The 18,022-nt window shown below is 45.1% G+C and overlaps 1 protein-coding gene across 2 annotated transcripts in view; it reads right to left on the reverse strand.

Annotated features, from left to right (window-relative positions):
* Positions 1-18,022, reverse strand: part of SPTB (spectrin beta, erythrocytic) — a 524,484-nt gene that overhangs the window by 322,686 nt on the left and 183,776 nt on the right. For both annotated transcript variants that reach the window (XM_069638664.1, XM_069638665.1), the window contains 3 exons: positions 13,571-13,722; positions 1,494-1,667; positions 800-891 (listed from right to left, as the gene is read on the reverse strand). In XM_069638664.1, the coding sequence (XP_069494765.1) occupies positions 800-891; positions 1,494-1,667; positions 13,571-13,722 (418 nt within the window). The remainder of the gene's footprint in view (positions 1-799; positions 892-1,493; positions 1,668-13,570; positions 13,723-18,022) is intronic.

The raw sequence follows: 18,022 nt of genomic DNA on the forward strand, positions 1-18,022 counted from the left end.
CCAACGCAGTGGGCGGAGCTTAACTGTCAGGAGAATGTGATTCAGATTGTGGATTCTGAATGCAGACTCTGAATGCGAATTTTGAATGCAGATTCTAAATGTGATTCAGATGGTGGATTCTGAATGCAGACTCTGAATGCGAATTTTGAATGCAGATTCTAAATGTGATTCAGATGGTGGATTCTGAATGCAGACTCTGAATGCGAATTTTGAATGCAGATTCTAAATGTGATTCAGATGGTGGATTCTGAATGTGAGATTTCAAATGCGGGTCTGAATGTGATTCATTGTGATTCAGATTGTGGATTCTGAATGCCTACGACGAATGGGAATTTCGAATGGGAATTTCGAATGCAGATTCTGAATGTGATTCATTGTGATTCAGATGGTGGATTCTGAATACAGACTCCGAATGTGAATTTTGGATGCTGATTCTAAGGGTGGATGCGCAATGCAGATTCCGAACGCAGATTCAAAATGTGGATCCTGACTGAGGAGTTTCAATGCACGTGAAATGCAGATTCTAAATGCAGATTGCAATTTCAGATTGCACATTCTCACACAAATGCACAGTAGAGGTAACCATCTACATCTTGACAAGAGGAAGTGAACTAACTTTCGAAAAACTGGAAGGAATTAGTTAAAAAAACATTTTCTACAAACGCTGGAAATATCAAGTCTAAGGTTCCCGCAAGCACTCAGGCTAAACACACATGGCTAAACAAACACGCACACGCGCACACGCGCGCGTGGATACTACTTAGTGTCCTGGGTACTGTTTTGGCAAGTACTTGCTTACCCAGCTGTTTTCATCTGACACCACAGAAGCAAGGCATCTTTTGCCGAGCGAGTTTCATGACCTTCTTGTGTCTGGATTATGATGTCCTGGATCTAAAGATACAAAGATACAGAAAAAGATGTGGTTGGTTAGCGACCACGTAAAAATACGCCATTGAGTTTTGAGGGTGGAACATTGTTCCTGTCTTCATAGCATACCTGCGATTACTTGGCAAACTGATGACGAATAACCTTTTAAGAGCTATACAATGATAACACGCAACTCATTATCAATACAAAACGTGTCCAATTCATATCATGGAGCTACAGATGTAAGGCGCAGACGTGTGCTGTGCGCGTGGGCAGCATACACACTTTCTCAATGTATTGAGATATAAAGTGGTCTTGTGTAGCAGCCTTCTGCCATTTCTGGTGCCCTCAATGTTTGCGGCCCTGTAAGAAAAGAGGGGCTGCGGCTGCAGGGGGCCGTTAGCGGGACAGCGGGAGTGGCAGATGCGAAACCTGAAGTGCTGATGAGTGCAGGCCGGAAATACCCACACCCTGAGCACTGCAGTGGTTCTAGGTTTGTGGAGATGACATCGGTTGTTTCATGTTGTTAATGGCCACGGACTGTGTCGGAAATGTCTTCTGCAGGTGCATTAAGACTTGCACCGTGCTAAGTATCACAGCGCGCTACCCCGCATGCGCGCACCTACCTGGAACCGCAGAATTATGGTCCAGATGAGACCAAGCACCAGTCTGTGGTTTCCATCAACGATGTCATGGGAGCCCATATTTTCCAGGTGCACTCTCTGCTCCTTTAAAAACTGGAGGGCCTTGTCCACATTTTCCAAGCAGTGAATCCGCATCCTTCCTTTTGTTGGTTTTGGCTGGAAACAAAGCATCAACATGGATGGAGTCAGTTCATGGTATCTGTTCAAATTAATATTCAGAACCTTCTCTAAGGGAGGGTTCTGAGAAGGCTGCACTATTACAGTAAACATGGAAGAGGACATGCAGGCCTTTATCCACAGAGCGTTTTCCAGTGGGGTTTTGCCATTATAAAACGCTTCTATGAATTAGGCCCTTAGTTCTGGTCAAACTCAATCAAGGTAGGTAGCAGAACGGCAAGGCTTAGGCTCAAGAGATGGTGGAGTGGTGTAATGGTACAAAGAGACGCGCATGAAGCACTCAAATAAATCCAATTAGACAGGTAGGTATAAAAAGACACTTTTTACTAGGCCTGAACAAACATTAGGAAATGATAAAGAACTTGAAAACAATACTACCAAACTACTACACACATGTACATATTCACTATGGGTGTCCTGGCTAGATAACACCTACACTTCACTTTTGAAATGGTTGGAATGGATTCAGTTATGTCAGTTATGGTACCCATGAAATAGACATTGTTGTTTGGGCAGCCAACCGATCTCTCCCCTCACACACTGCACCTTCGCAATTTAGCGGAAGACACAGTCTCACTGCACACACCCTGCACTCACAAATATCACAAACACTATTGCAGAGCACCTCTGTCATAAGAATTAAGCTACTTTTAACGACAGCAATTCGATCTGTAGCTTCCCACATAACTCTCTATATCCTAAAACACAATCCCGGCTTTAGGCCATAGTATTCCTCCCCTCCGCCCATAACCAACCCATTTAAAAGTGGGTGTCTACCAGGGTCTTGGCCACTCTTGCATAACTTTAATGGCTGAAATGCACACACGTATAATAGCACCTCCCAAATTCTCCCAAGTTCCTGAACTCGGAGTGCCTTCAACCAAAAGCGTGTTGGGAACATAATTATGGTGAAAGGGACTATAACAAATGACAAAATGAATGAATTAATGAATACCATACAAAAAGTGATTACATACTTATGTAGTTCCGGCACACTTTGTTTTTAAATGCATCCCCTAATTCCTAACTTCATGAATGCGCAAACCATGTGCCTAAATCAAACAATCATGTTTACCACTCTTGTAATTTCTTTTCTCTGCCAACTCAAGTTTCGGCTAATGGGGCCTGTTTAATTCTTCTGCCCAGCCTTCCTCAGGGCATGGTGTATCGCATCAGGGTAGATGGCGCGAAAAAATGCATATATCTGTTAATCCGATATGGGACATATGTCGATCCTTGGCATTTGAATGGAGGCCACGGACTCACACCGCCTCCCCCCCCGAAACCCTGCTATACTTGTATCTGTCTAGCCAGTTCCCATTAGTACGCACAGTCTAACATTCCATCAAGGGACAAACCTTCTTTCTCCCAAGTTGCCAATGCGGATCTAACGATTCGCTCTCTGGTGCCACTGGAAAAATACACATCTGCAATCTCAATTCTACCTCCTGACACCCGCTGGGGTAGTATCAGGCCCACACATGGTAACACTGTCAATTTTTGGATATCCCCTTCAGATGCTCAGCTTTGTTGTGCACTAACTTGAATACGTCTGACAAGAGTTAAACTCCTCATTGAAGAGGCCCAATGGGTGCTTTTCTGAGATAAGATCTTATGTAGTATTTATGTGGCTTAATCCTTTCAGTAATGTTGATTGTTAAGAGCACGCCTCCGAAAGCTTCTCCGTAATATCTTGTGTGGGCCTGTGCACAGGCGTTTATGAACACCTGCCCGCTGCATGGCCAATTGGAAACGGAGAACAAGGGATAAGGCACAGGAGAGGATTTGGCAGGGGACATTCGACCCTTACCACAATTTCACATATCGCTGGTGAAACAGGACATGTGTCACTCCCAGTTTTTCTGACAGCTGGTGTTCCACCTAATCATAGAAACTGAAGGGTTTTGGTTAGACAGAGCACGGGAACAATTTGTGCACCTTGATTGGCTGTAAATATCCTGCTTTAAAGCCGCTGGGCTGGTTAGAGCTCTAAGGCCACCGTGCAGGGGATATCAGCCAATCCTTGCACGTCCTGGACCCGGCAGTGACCTGCAGAACAAGCACGTCGAATTCCCAGATTTCCATGCGGTGGGCCGAGTGGAATCTAATAGGATCCTGCACGATTCCTCTTCTGCATTGAATATTCCACCCACCTTTAATTCTAAGCTATGATCTTTATCCGTTTCCAGCCTTCAGTTCCTGGAACGGACCAGAAATATCAGCTCTGATGGTTTGCTTAAGTCTTTTGTGGGCAAGCTTCACCTTTGATCATCATTCTAGGCTGAGGCTATCTCTCCTGTAGGAGGTCTAGCTAGCACAGAGAATAACTACACTGCACAACTGCTACAAGAATTGTCCATCAAAAAAGCATTAATCCAAAACAATGATGGGTGGAAGATTGTGAATTAATCTGAATCACTGGCATTGCTCTGGGCAACATTCCACACCACTGTTATTTAGCCCGTCTACGCCATTGCAAAAGGGGTCCAGCCATATATAAATCAGTCAGGTACTGCCACCAATGTGAACAGCCCTGCCCGAACTAATAGGCCAGGTCCCTTCTGCATGGAAACTTAGCTGTTCGGGCTGAACTGCCCTTTTGGGGAGGGACCTAGCCTGATTTGCATATGGTCGTTCCCCTTCTGTAATGGCTTGGCAGGGGAAGCATGACGGTCTGGAGGGTTGCCCAGAGCAATGCTAGAGGTTAAGATTCATTCTAAACCTTCCAGCCATCACCTCTTTGTTTTTGCTTTGTCACCTCCGAGTGGGACAGGTATGCCCAGACGTGGGTCTTGTGCCTGCTGGGCCTAGAGACCCAAGCTACTCCTCGCTGATGAGGCCCAACAAGGCCGAAACATGTTTGGGCACTGCTTGTGGTCTCGTGCAGAAGGGATGTGACCTAGCGGTTTGGGCTGGACTGCCCTTTTTTGGGTGGGCCCAAACCTGCTTTGCATATGGTTTTTCCCCTTCTGTAATGGCTGGGTTGGCAAAGAACGATGGTCTGGAGGGTTGCCCAGAGCAATACCAGAGATTAAGATTAATTCTAAACCTTCCAGCCATCACCTCTGTTTTTGCTCCATCAAAAAAGCTGTCCCATGCCTCTACTAATTCCTCTTAAAACGGGGAATAGTTATGCTTTTTCTGTATCTGTCAGATCACAAGTGTGGTTTATGGATATCTGCCACCATTGCCCAGAATCCTGAATTGCATGCAATGTGCTCTGTAAAACCCACATTGTCCCCAAAAATGACAGTAAATATAGTGTTCATAAGAGAAGACCTCTCCTTAGGTTGGGACGACCCCATTCCATCAGTATTCCTACCCACATCCCTATCTGCTTAGATAAGTATCGTAAAACTCAATATTGCAATATCGTTATTTGTGAACGCTTTATTTTGAAAACCTAAATTGCGTGATCTTGATATTTTTCCCAGTTACTGGACCAGTGGGCATCACTTGAGCACTGTTGAATTTACACCACGAACATACACTATTTTGTGGGCTGTGATTACAATTGCCAAATACTTTTTTTGACATAAGGGCATGATACGACATCCTTTCATTGATACCCGTTTTTACTGAAAAAACTGGACTTTTTTTGGGTGGGTGGGAAGGGCCATATAAAGGGGTGGGGCTCGGGAATAACAAAAAATAGGTAGAGGAGAGGGAAATTGAGGGGGAATACCCCGAAAATAATGTAAAAATAAATTCGATTCGTTTTTTCAGCAAAAAGTCTTCGTTAAAACACCCACCGAAAAAACGGGTATCGATGAAATGACATAAAACCAAGGGCATGACCTATACGGATGAATTCAGGGCTGCATTTCACAACTGGCTAACTGCAGCTGCAGCTATGCAAGAAAAAACATCTTAAATTGCGACGGGCGGAGCCAGATTCTCTCTATCCTAAAGTGACCGATGGAACGTTTCATGGAAGGATCCAGAAGAATCGCTCTGGGCAACCTTCCATTCCATTGTTTGTTAGCCGGTCCTCCCCATTACTGAAGGGGAAGAGCCTCTTGCCTGCCAGCCTTTCTCACATCATTGCCAGTGTGTCAAAGTTGTCCTGGTGGAGCCCCGTCCAAGTCCCTTCACCCAGAGTGTCATGTTTTATAGGGAAGCTTTTTATTTAAAGAAAAAACAAACATAAAGATGCACTTCCTTTACTGGCATAATGCATAACCCAATTTCTATTCAGTAATATAAATATTCAGGTAATAATTGAAACTATTACCGGCTACTTGACATGGTATTCCATTTGGGGGCGTGTGCAGAACAGCTCTATATGTACAAGCGTAAAAGAATGTTCCTAAAAGATATGTTCTAGATGGTACCTCATATCGCAAAGATTACACGCTATCTCTCCCGATGAATTTGAAATGTGCTGGAGGGTATGTGGCGGGTGGGGTCTGTGCCAGTTGAATGGTATGCCAGTAATAATGCTATGCTGCATGGCCTAGTCCCCTACTCTGACCATCAATGTGTTCTTATACCCCCTGCCGAGGTACAGCGCTCCATTGCTTCCAAAAGCTAGGTCTGTGCTCAATAAATACCCATAAGGTGAGAAAATAAATAACGGAAGCAGCAAGGCCTTTTTTTAAGCTCTCCCGATTTTAGGAGATACTCGAAATTCGAAACCGGGAGTTCAAGTTATCGCATTTGTATTTGTGGACTTTTTTTTTTACTCTTTGTCATTTTAAAATATTAAATACAACACAAACAGCAATTAACATCTGCGGGTTAGATCTTAAACCAATCAAATGAATCTTACTAATAATCAAAGACATAAACAAATTTAATTCTTCACTATGAAGTCATATAACAGAAAATCATCAACTACAACTAACCCAAAACAACACAAAACAAGGACATACACAACATATAGGCAAAACAACACAACTCAAATCACAAATTATGTTCCTATTCATTCACGTCTTCCCAAACCATATTCTCACCCCAATTCATCCAACTCTCATAATGATAGATTAGCCTCAGTAATAGAGTCCATTGAATGCCCCCATATATCCAAATACTCGTCCTCCCATTTCTGTTTTTGTAGCATGAGTTTCTCATAACTAGACAGAGTCTGCAGATCAAACAACCATCCCTCCACGTTTGGCTTTTTCCTGGTTTTCCAGACCCTTACGATTTGCTTAGCGGCCATGACGAATTCCTAATTTATCCAGTTACCATAGCCTCGAGCTAACTTGCATCTCCCAGCATCCGAGAGCAGGATTACTGAATAAAATGATCTAGGAAACACATTTGCCAAAATTATGCCCAACCTGTCCAAAACTTTATTGAAATTTAAAAAGTGATTTTGCCAATGCGCTTTAGAGAGATTAACACAAACAGTACAGATAATTAAATGAACACATGGGAAAAAACAATCAGCTTAAAAGAGCCAGACTAAGAATCAAATTCTAGAAAGAGCAGAGAGCAGATGAATTTTCAGGTGTGTAAGAAAAATATGTAATGAGGTGGAAGCGCAAACAGATATGTGGAGAGTGTTCCATAGTTTGGGTGCTAGACAGACCCTCCAGCTTATAGTGATTTTGCGATCCCGCAAAATTCCGTGAAAAATGGCAGTTTTTGCCAAAAAAGCGCAAAAATAATATAAAAAAATGACTCAAGGGGCCAGTTTCTAAACTCTTTTTTTTGGACTCAAGAAATGAAATGCACAAGCACATCTCATTACTTGAGCAAAAAAAACAGAGGAGTCCAATCCACAATGGACATCTGAATGGACGCTTCTTATATGCGCCCATTCAGATGTCCTTTTTCACCCCTTTGGCCAAATCAGGGGGCGTTTCTGCGCATTTAAAAGCCCATCCCAAATTGACAAACATGATGTAGGCCACCCTATGCGCCCACTTTAAATACGTGCATGAGGGGTGCCACTGCTTTACAGGGTCTTTACTGACCCTACTGACTCATGCAATACTTAAAAAAAAACCTTTTTAAGTGTGACAGCTGCTGTCTCACTTGCATTTCTGTTCCCCAAATGGGATAGAAATGTGTTTTTTTGGGTTGCATTTTACAGTGGCAGGAACCTTAAGGGCCAGTCACGGTGAAATTCAAGGGGAGCCTGTAGACCATTGTCGGGAGAGCGCTGCCAACACAAACGTATTCAAGATGGCTGGCCAGTGCATCATTTGCGCTACAGCTCAGCCCTGTGGAAATGCGCAAGTCACCTTTGAGATTAAGTGGTCTTATTTCCAAAAATGGGTTATCTAAAAACAACACTGAATTTAGGAGGGAGTCCCATCAGTACCACCTGGGTGGGAGCTCTACCTTGTGATGGGTAGTGAAAACTTTATATAAACAGGAGATAGAAAGCTATTAGTCAACAGTTATGTTATCAACATTAAACACATAACTGTTCTGAAAGTAATCAATTCGAAATTTATTAAATCATAAAAGTACAAGTTATAAAAAACCTCGACTAATTATCATATGTCAGTTAGCATTTGAATGCGAACTGTTCGGCGGCGAGTCGGTAGCGTTCTTAATAACGGACTTCGTTTCCAGGATTGCAATACTAGAGACCCGAATGAACCTGGACATAAAGAAACAGAAGGCTGTTTTCCGAAGGCCGGCCCGTTTTCTATGCCTGACTAACAGTGTGATATACATCCGCTAGGCGGTTAATCTGAATATCAATGTTAGCGTACAAGGCAGACGCTCAGAAGTTTCCGTCTTATATTAACTAAGAGCCTACAAAGAAGGAGATTTGAGACTCCTATCACTCGCTACAGGTGAAGTACCTCTACAATTAGAGGGAATTTCAACCAAATGAGAAGACATTACTTGCTATATTCAAGACTACTCCTGCAATATACTCCACAGAGCAGACCAGTTACAACGGTTACTGTATGAAGAAATTTACAGCCACACTGTTTTACAAGCAACTGTAGATATTCTACAGTCATTTACACTAATAGTAGATCTTGTAATTGTTTTAATAGAATTATCAGTGACACTACTCCTGATGAAGGTCCCTTTAACAACCTATAGAGGACTGAAACATGTTGAGCATATGACAATGGTTTATGTCTCTTTTACCATTTAGAACAGTTATATGTCAAACTATTGATGAATGTGCTTAAGAGATGCTAATTTGAGCCTCTTTAGCCATACCGATCTCCGATCAATTAGGATCGAAGCCTAGTCTAAAAGGCAGTGTTTGTCACTATTTAGGATTTGTATTTTTTATCTAAAAACAACACATACTCTGCTCTATTTCTAGATGCCCATTTTGTTTGCCCAAAATCTAGTTTTCTTCAAAAATTGAAAAATGGTCACAATATGTGAGAGAAAGAAGTGAGAGGGTGAGCGATGGGTGAGCCTTGGCGTGGTAGGCAAGAAAGCAAAGGGAGATCAGAGGGAGAGCAGTGGGTCAGAGGGGGAAGCAGTGGGCAAGAGAGCAGAGCAGATGCAGTGGGGCGGTGGGCCAGAAATCAGAGAGAGAGCGGAGGTACAGAAAGTGGGCTCAGGGGTAGTAGTGGGCCAAAAGCAGAGAGGGACTGGCTGGAAAGGGGCAGTAAGCTGCAGATTGGGAGAAAAGATGAGGGAAGAGTGTGATATAATGGGAGAAAGGATGAAAGATGCAGATGTAACATGCAAGAATGAAGGACTGTATACTGCAGGAGTAATTGGGGAGCGTACGGTGTGAGTTGGGTGTATTATTTGGGGTTTGGTAGGGAGGAGAGAGCACAAATTGTGACTTGGCAGTGTGACAGAGCATGTGAGTATGTGTATGGCTGAGCGTGAGGTTCAAAAATACAAGTTGTAATGGGGAATTGGTGAGACGTGTGAGGTGTGTTGGGTGAGAGAGTTGTGTGGGTGTTTGCCGAATTGCGGAACATAGAAGAGGAACATTTTCAGCATTACAACTGATAATGATTAATAACGTTAATAATATTAAATAGGCATGCACATTGAACCAAACAATGTAGCCAAAACAAACACTGCTCTGCCAAGCCAGAGACATCTAGGACTCTTCCTATTTGATACAAAAGAAACATATATTGACACCCTGGCTCTCTGTAGCCTTGCACGTGGCCTCTTTCCTGCAATGTACCAATCTTGCACCTTCCAGTCAATAAAAATTGTGCTGCAAAAATTCTGTCATAAATAAAGGTTTGTGCTGCAAAATTTGCCATTTCATGCCGCAATATCGTGGAGGGCTTGGCTAGAAGGGATAATGCACATGGAGGTTAGAAGACAGAAGATGAAGAAATTGAAAGCAAAGAGGACACGCAGAAGAGTATAATGTAGAAAGCAGGGGCGTTGCTAGGGGGGGGCGAAGGGGGCTATAGCCCCTGATCTTTTGGTTGTAGCCCCGGATAGAATCTCAGGAGTTACAGCCAAAAGACTAGCTAGCCCCCAGTCCCAACAGTTCCAACATCAGCTTAGCCCCGGGTCTTTTCCAGACCTAGCAACTCCCCTGGTAGAAAGAGAGGAGAAATGGAATGGAGAAAGGCCATAAATACACTTATAAACAATACAGAGAAAATTTAAAAGAAGTCGAGAGGCAAAAGAAAGACGGGCAAAGGAACGAAGAGAGAATATCATAGAGAAGCAGAGTCATAAACAGAACATAAGACAAATGGCTGAGGTATACACGGGAGCAAGAGGGGTAAGGTGTGATGCCGGGAGATCAATCAGAAGGGGAGACCAGCAATCAATCTGAGAAAAGATTAATGAGGTGAGGAGACACTTGGTAGCATGAGAGGAAAGAAAGGCATGGGGGCTCAAAGAATATTCTAAATATGGAAACGACAACCATGAGCGGTTGAAGAAGTCTGAGGAGAAGGGGAGAGAAAAATCAAAGATGACTCCTAGATTGCAAGAAGTTGAAGAAAATGGAAGGAGGGAGGGAGGAAAGGATAGGCAAGGAGGCGAGGCGGGGTGGAGGCGTTCTAGAAGAAGCAGGAAAAAAGAGGATTTCAATTTTGGAAGGATTAACATGATTTACTGTGGATGAAGTGATCCAGTAGAGTGGAGACGCTTGGGTGGAGATCCAGGTTCACCAGGAGAACTTTGATACACCGACTTGTGGTTTACGATGGACAACTTAGACGTTAGAGCACATCAATATCAAGTAGGATGAGAGAATCCTTGCTTCCCTGTAGGCATACGGTTGGTATGCACTTTGGGCTGGTCTATATTAAGACTGGGTGCCCGGATTGCCATAGGCGTTGCCCTGCCCCAGCATTGCTGAGGCAGGGAGCCAGCCCCCATTTGAACTCAATCAGGATGCCTGTTACTCCCTGGTAGGCAGGACTTTCCAATTCATCAATATTTCCTTCCCTTGCCAAGTGTTCTATGCAGATTGTGGCAACGCCTTAATATTGTGCATTGTTTTAGTCATGTCCTGCTCATCTATAATAAATCCCTTGTAGAAGTGCCTCTAATTTCTCCATTCCTCTCTTATTGCAGTCTTGGGAACCTAATGCTACCTTTAACTGGTGGTGATTACCCCTGGTTTGACATCTCAGATTGGGAGGGCTACATCCACACGCTGCATGGCATAGATGCGTGTGTTTGCTGCATGGCATTGGTCAATACCACACATGAGTTGCAGCGTTAGGCCAAAAATTGGAATTCTTAGAGTGCTCCCTTAGTGACAATTATTGAAAACCAGTGAGGTCCCCACTCATTTTACCCACTTGGGTGGCAACTGATTTGGCAGATATCAACATGGTGATATCCAGTTGGATTTGGATATGCTACTTTCAGGCTGTGCACACCTGCTACTTTATATTTTTCACTTGATATTCCTTTCGAAAGATCAATTCGTCTTGACTGCTGAGATTCAATTAAATTAAATTAAATTGATTGACCGCTGCAGGAGTGCCGCTGTGTACCTTTTGTTTCCAAGACGATGGTGGTATGGGGAAATTCCAGTAAACCACTCTTCTAGGTCCATGATAAACACCTGCCCGGGGGACTCCCCTCGATTCACCCAAGCCTTGGTGTAATGTTTGGCTTAGGGGAATTACTTAGCCTTCCCTATAGCTCATGGAGTTTGAAGCACTCCTGTCTCCCCTCCTCAGCCTGGGGGAATCACCAGTCACCACGCATAGAATCATGAGATGTGGACCATTGCCCGATCCAACACGCAAGACCTCTTGCAGAACCTTGATGGTAGGATTGAGGCTGCCCCAGCAGGACGTTTGCCTGGCCCCATCCTCATTGGCTGGCCAGCAGGTGGCAACATACCTGGTGGGAATATGCTACCATCTCCTGACACAGACTTTAAATCTGGGCTTAAAGGGAACCTTCAGATGGTACGAAGAGCCTCTTTGCTGCGTTGCTGTTCCAATTTTATTTATTTATTTATTTATTTATTTATTTATTTATTGTGTGTTACAGTTAATAAAGTTGGACGTTTCACACAGTGTAAGATACAAAAGAAACATTTAATTAGTACATTAGATAAGAACAAGAATTACAATTTTGACCAGTAAAAATTATTAAAACAAAAAGACAATTCCTAAAAAGTCTAAAACTCCTACTAAAATCGCAATTTCATTAGTATTTAAAATCCTAATCCAGAGGTCATCCTGTCCCAGATGCAAATAGGGCAACATGTTTTCCTTTCTAAGAGCGGACAATGCTGGGCAGATTATGCATAGATGATTTAAAGTTTCGTCCTCTCCCTTTCAGAATTTACACAAACGCAAGCCCCTTTGGACATTTCCCCTGATCCCCAGAACCACCGTTGTCGGGAATAGGTTTAGTTTTAGTCTTAACATTTTAAAGCGGAAATAGCTGGATGGATGTTTCCTCAGCTATCGAGAGACTACATTAAAGTTTTTAAATGCCCAACTAAAGTGATCATTAAAGCACGATTAGCCAACAACTCTGCCCTAAACTCAATCCAAGCATTCCTGTAGAGCTTTACTTTAGTTTTGTTAGGGTTTGCCACCAGCTCCTCAGTTGACGACTCAATTTTCTAAAGCCGCTCTCTACAGCTTTGGCCCCATTGATCCAATACTCTAAAAGTCCCTTTTCCCAACATGGAGTTAAGGAGGAAAAAGAAGGACGCTGGTGGGGGCAGGAGGCTAATAAGTTAGCAACAAGTGTCTGTAGAAGTCCCCACTCAATGAAAGTCTGCACTGGGAGCTGACCCAGTTCACGGAGGATACCCGCCAGGGGAACCGCTTGTGGGAGATGCAAAACCTTCTTCCACATTAGTGCTTCCAACTTATCCCAGGGGATACACTTATCGTAGGTTTGAGCACCAAAAATTGGCCTTGGGAGAATGTTTTGCCTATATAGTTTAATTGGTGGAAGTGCCAAGTATCTCCCCAATTTATTATCAGATTGCGTCAACTGAGAAGCAGCTGCGAGGAATTTAGTTTTAAGGTCCCATACAATGCCCTTTTTCCCTCCTTTAGTGTACATTACAGAACCCAGATATCTAAAGGAGCTCACTCTTTCCATATTCTGCCCATTCAAGAACCATCTGAAATTTTTCCACTTAGAACAGCTAGAATTCAGGACCAGAACCTTAGATTTAACAGCATTAACTGTTAAATTGCAATTTTAACAATGTATGCCATTGGTAAAGAAGCGTGTCTTTGAATCCCAACTTCCCGGTTGAACAACCTTTGTGGCCTCGGGTAAATCCCTTTATCGGCTTGTGCCTTATTTTCCCCATAACTGAAAATCCGGAGTGCTATAAAACCTCGGCAACCCCCAGTACTTTGTACTAAATGTATATCATAGGATCACTTGTAATGCCGTGCGTGTACATTTACAATGTCCAACAGTGGAAGACAGAACACAAGCATTTGTGTGGAAGAGCATGCAGGTAGGCAATAAACCCTGGTTGCCCCACACAGTTTTCGGAGAAGGAAAGATCCCCGTACCAGCCGTTCTCCTGAGAGCACCTCCAGTAGTTTGATGAGCATCCGTCCATCTCGCAGGTCCAGGTAGAGGTCTGAAATGCGGCAGCTGACACGGGCCAGATGTGAGTTCACCCACTTTGTGAAGGTCTTCTTCTGCACGACCTCGCGCTCATCTGGAAATCGAACAAGAGGAGGCGGTGAGGACGTGGTTAATACATCACATGGGACTCTAGAAAATAATTGGTCTAGTACATTAAGGCCAACTCAAACTCTACATTAATGCAATGACTAGTGCACCTGAGTTTTATAAGGACTATACCATTTTACTCTTAAATGGGGGAGAAACCTGAACCCAAACTACTATTTCAAACATATTTGTTTTAACCATGTTTTTAAGCTGTTTTGTTTCAACCAGAGTATTTTTTCCCTGTATGAAACACATTTCAATGCCCCCAGCTTCTAACTTCCACTCTCTATCCTTCAATGGCGCAAATAAAATAAAATAAACCTTCATGCCTTTTTCAGTGCATATTAATGTAAGAGGCTGGAGTGAAGGCTGAGATTTCTTGTGTATTTACAAAAACATAGTTTTGGAAACTGAAAGAAAATAGTTTTCCACACATGATTTTTAAACTACACAGGGAATCTCAGCCTTGTTTCCGGTTTGTTGCTTTTCAACGCAATTATTGTCAGGAAAGAAGCAATTTTCTCGGAGTAGAGATGATGCATCTGGTTGACCTTCAAGTACTTCTTTAGTTCATTGTGGTACCCTGCTCAATTATTCATCTACTGGTGGCAGAGCTACCCTCTGAACATCCTTCTTCTTAATTTACCATCCCCAAAGACCATCCCTTTGTCCAGCTCCCATGCCCCCTATCCTTTTCTTGATTATGGCGATTGGGAAGGCAGTGGGTCCCCATTCCTGAGGTATACACGTGTTAAGTGGCTGACTAAGAAGCATCTGGAAGGACGTTTCAGACCTTAAACTCAAAATACCAAAATGATCCTAGTTTTTGGATGGAAAAATTAAAATGGGAGCTTTTTATGGAGTGAACAAGTTACTTACCTGTAACTATTGTTCTCCAGGATGGGTCTGGCATGGGAATCCTTGGGAAAAGAAAAATAGTTTCACTTTCACTTACAAACTGTTTTTCTCCTTTAAACCAATCACTGTCCTCTGGGTCATACTGCCCATCCAATGACAATCTTCTCCCTAAGCCCCTCCTCTGACAGCCATCTTCAGATTTGGTAACCACGTACAGTGGCAGTATGACCAAGAAGAGCCGCAGAGCAGTTGGAGGGAGGGGTTACATATGAATCCATGCCAGATCCATGCTGGAGAACAATAGTTATAGGTAAGTAACTTGCTCCTTCTCCAGCATGGGATCTGGCATGGACTCAGATGCTCATGAATAACGAATACACAGTAGTACAACATTACACAACCACGGGAGGTGGCAAGACTCAACAGAAGCAATTAACTCTTACCTCTGGAACAGACTCACCTCAAGCAAACAGGTTGCGTAGCACTGCTTGGCAGACTCTGGACTCCTCCCTGGAATCCTTGTCGATACAGTAGAACTTCGTCAAGGTGTGCGTGGACCTCCACGTAGCGGCCCTGAAGATGTCCAGCATGGGGTCCAGACAGGAACACCGTCTTCGCAGCGATCGCTCTGGTGGAGTGGGCTCTCGAACAGCCAGGCAGTGGTCGGTTCGTTAACTGATGACGGTGCATGATGCAGCCGAAGAGCCACATTGAAATGGAAGCCTTGGACAAGGTCCTCCCATGATTCAGAGGGCCAAAGTTTACAAACAGTTGTGAAGTCTTCCGAAAATTCTTTGTGCGTGTCACGTGGAACTTCAAGGCACGAGCAACATCCAGCGAGTGCAAGGCCCTTTCAGCCGGTGACGAAGGCTCCGGGAAAAAAACCAATAACACCAAAGGCTCGTTGAGGAGGATTCTGACGGAACCTTCGGCATGAAAAAGGGGTGTGTCCGCAGCACCACCCTCGATTTGTGGAAAGTCAGGTATGACAGTTTGCAGGATAGGGCCTGGATCTCACCTACCCTCCTGGTAGAGGTGATGGCCACGAGGAAAGCCGATTTCTATGTGCAGAACTTGAGAGGGGCCTGATGCATAGGCTCGAATGGGGCACCCATCAGCCTCTTCAAATCCATGTTTAGTTCCCACACTAGGGCAGAAGCCTTCACCTTCGGGAATGATCGAAAAAGTCCACTGAGGAACTCCTTGACGTGTCAATGAGACCAAAGTGAAGACCTTCCTGGAGACCTGATGTAGTGGGAGATAACCGCCAGATGTACCTTGATAGAGGCATGCGTCAGTCCGGCCTTGGAAGAATCTGCGTGGCCATGACCCTCAGAGGAGTAATCTTCTGAGGCCGACACCACATAGCGAAACCCTTCCACTTGTGACCGTAGCACTTCAAAGTCGACGACGCCCTGGCCTTGGCGAGGACCTCCCTGCAGTCTGCAGGCAACTCATATCCTCCAAACTCTAGGGCTGCAGGAGCCAAGCCCTCAGGTTCAGCGATCCTGGGTCGTGATGCAGGATTGAGCCTCCTTCGCTGGTGAGAAGATATGGGACCCCTGGCAGCTTGATCGGAGGCAACGCTGACAGGCTGAGAATGTCCAGATACCAAATCTGCCTCGGCCATGTCGGGGCGATGCGTATCATCCAGTATTGGCACTGTCTGAGTGTGTGATGACTCATAGTAAGAGAGGCAACAGAGGCAAAGGAGGAAATGCATACAGAAACATCCCTTCCCATGGGAAGGAGAACACGTCCCCCAGGCTCCTCGGTTGGTGGAATCTGCTGGCAAACTTCTGGCATTTGGAGTTCGCTGCCATTACAAACAGATCGATCTGGGGCCTGCCCCACTTGGTGAAGATGCGGTCCACCTGGTCCTTCCTTTTCATGGTAGGAGCGCAATTCCCTGCTGAGGGAGTCTGCAATGGTGTTCTTAACTCCTGCTAGGTGAAGAGGGTCGAGGAACATCTCTTGCCCGACCGCCCAGCGCCACAAGTCCTGCGCTGCCTTGGAGAGTGCCAGGGATCGAGTGCCCCCTGTTTAATGATGTAGAACATGTGGTGGTGTTGTCCGTGAAGATCCTCACCACATTGCCCTTCAGAGACGGGGAAGAATAACTTGAGGGCCCAGAACACTGCCCATAGCTCCAGTATGTTGAAATGGAGAGCCTTCACCTTCGGCAGCCACAAGCCTCTGGTGTGCAGATGTTTGGTGTGGGCTCCCCAGCCTTCCAGGCAATTTCTGTGGTGACCGTCTCCTGGTATGGAGGGTTTCGAAACCCTTTGCCCCAGGCGATGTTGGAGATGCCCCACCACTCTATCACCCAACGGAACTCCTTGTCGAGCAGGATTTTGTCCATGAAGCTTCCGGATACCTGTATCCAGCGAGCATCGAGGAACTCCTGAAGAGGTCGCATTTGCAACCTCCAGAGCCGCATAAAGAAGATGCAGGACGACATCATGCTGAGCAACGACTTGGTGGTCCGTACCGTGGCTGACTTCATCGACAACAGCCGCTGCACCTTCCCTTGAATGGCCGCTACCCTCTCCTCCGAGGGTGACGCCAGGCAGGATACCGTATTGAGTCTGGCTCCTAGGAACAGCACATTCTAAAATAGTGTTAAGCAGGACTTTGGATAGTTGATGGAGAATCCCAGATCTGTCAGCAGCTGGATGGTCACCTCCGTGTGTCCGACGGCCAACCCCTGCCAGCAGGCCCGGATGAGCCAGTCATCGAGGTACTTGTATACGTGTATGCCTCATAGATGTAGATGGGACGCCACCTGTGCCAGGCATTTTGTGAACACTCTGGGAGCCGACTTCAATCCAAAAGGTCGAACCTTGAACTGGTAGTGCTGACAGGTTAGTCGACCACTTCCTAGTGGCCACTGATACCACTGAAACTGTCGATGGTTGTGACCTCAGGCACTATCTCGTTTAGCCAGAGCTGTGCAAGGGTTCTTCATGAGGGCCAGGCTCTCTTCCCACACATCATTTAGAAGGGGAACCACAATGATGGTCTTCCTCCTGGTCTCGTGCCTCTGGTACAAGAAACCCTCTTTCCTGGTTTCTTAGGGCACAAGCTGAAAAAGCTTGGATGCTCTGGCGAGCAGGGAGTGGAACAATCCCACCTCATCCAGTGGGGACGCTCTAGGCAACTGGGGAGACCCGCCACTCACTGCAAGGATATCCTCGTCATCGTCCAAAGACCTGGCTGTATCCGTGCCAGTACCCGTGTCTGGGTCTACTGGGGGAGATGGGGATCGATGTGGGTGGGGAGGCTGAAATGGGGGCATCGGATGACGCTTGGTCTTTTTTGTTGGAGGCTGAACAGGGGCATGTGGACCACTGGAACCGAGCCCGGTGGCATCCTCTCCTGGATCTCTGACACCAAGGTGTGAAGGGTCTACAGAATGTCCAGAGACA

The sequence above is a fragment of the Ambystoma mexicanum genome, chromosome 14 (assembly GCF_040938575.1).
Source record: "Ambystoma mexicanum isolate Mex_15411 chromosome 14, UKY_AmexF1_1, whole genome shotgun sequence".
In the NCBI taxonomy this organism is placed as follows: Eukaryota; Metazoa; Chordata; class Amphibia; order Caudata; family Ambystomatidae; genus Ambystoma; species Ambystoma mexicanum.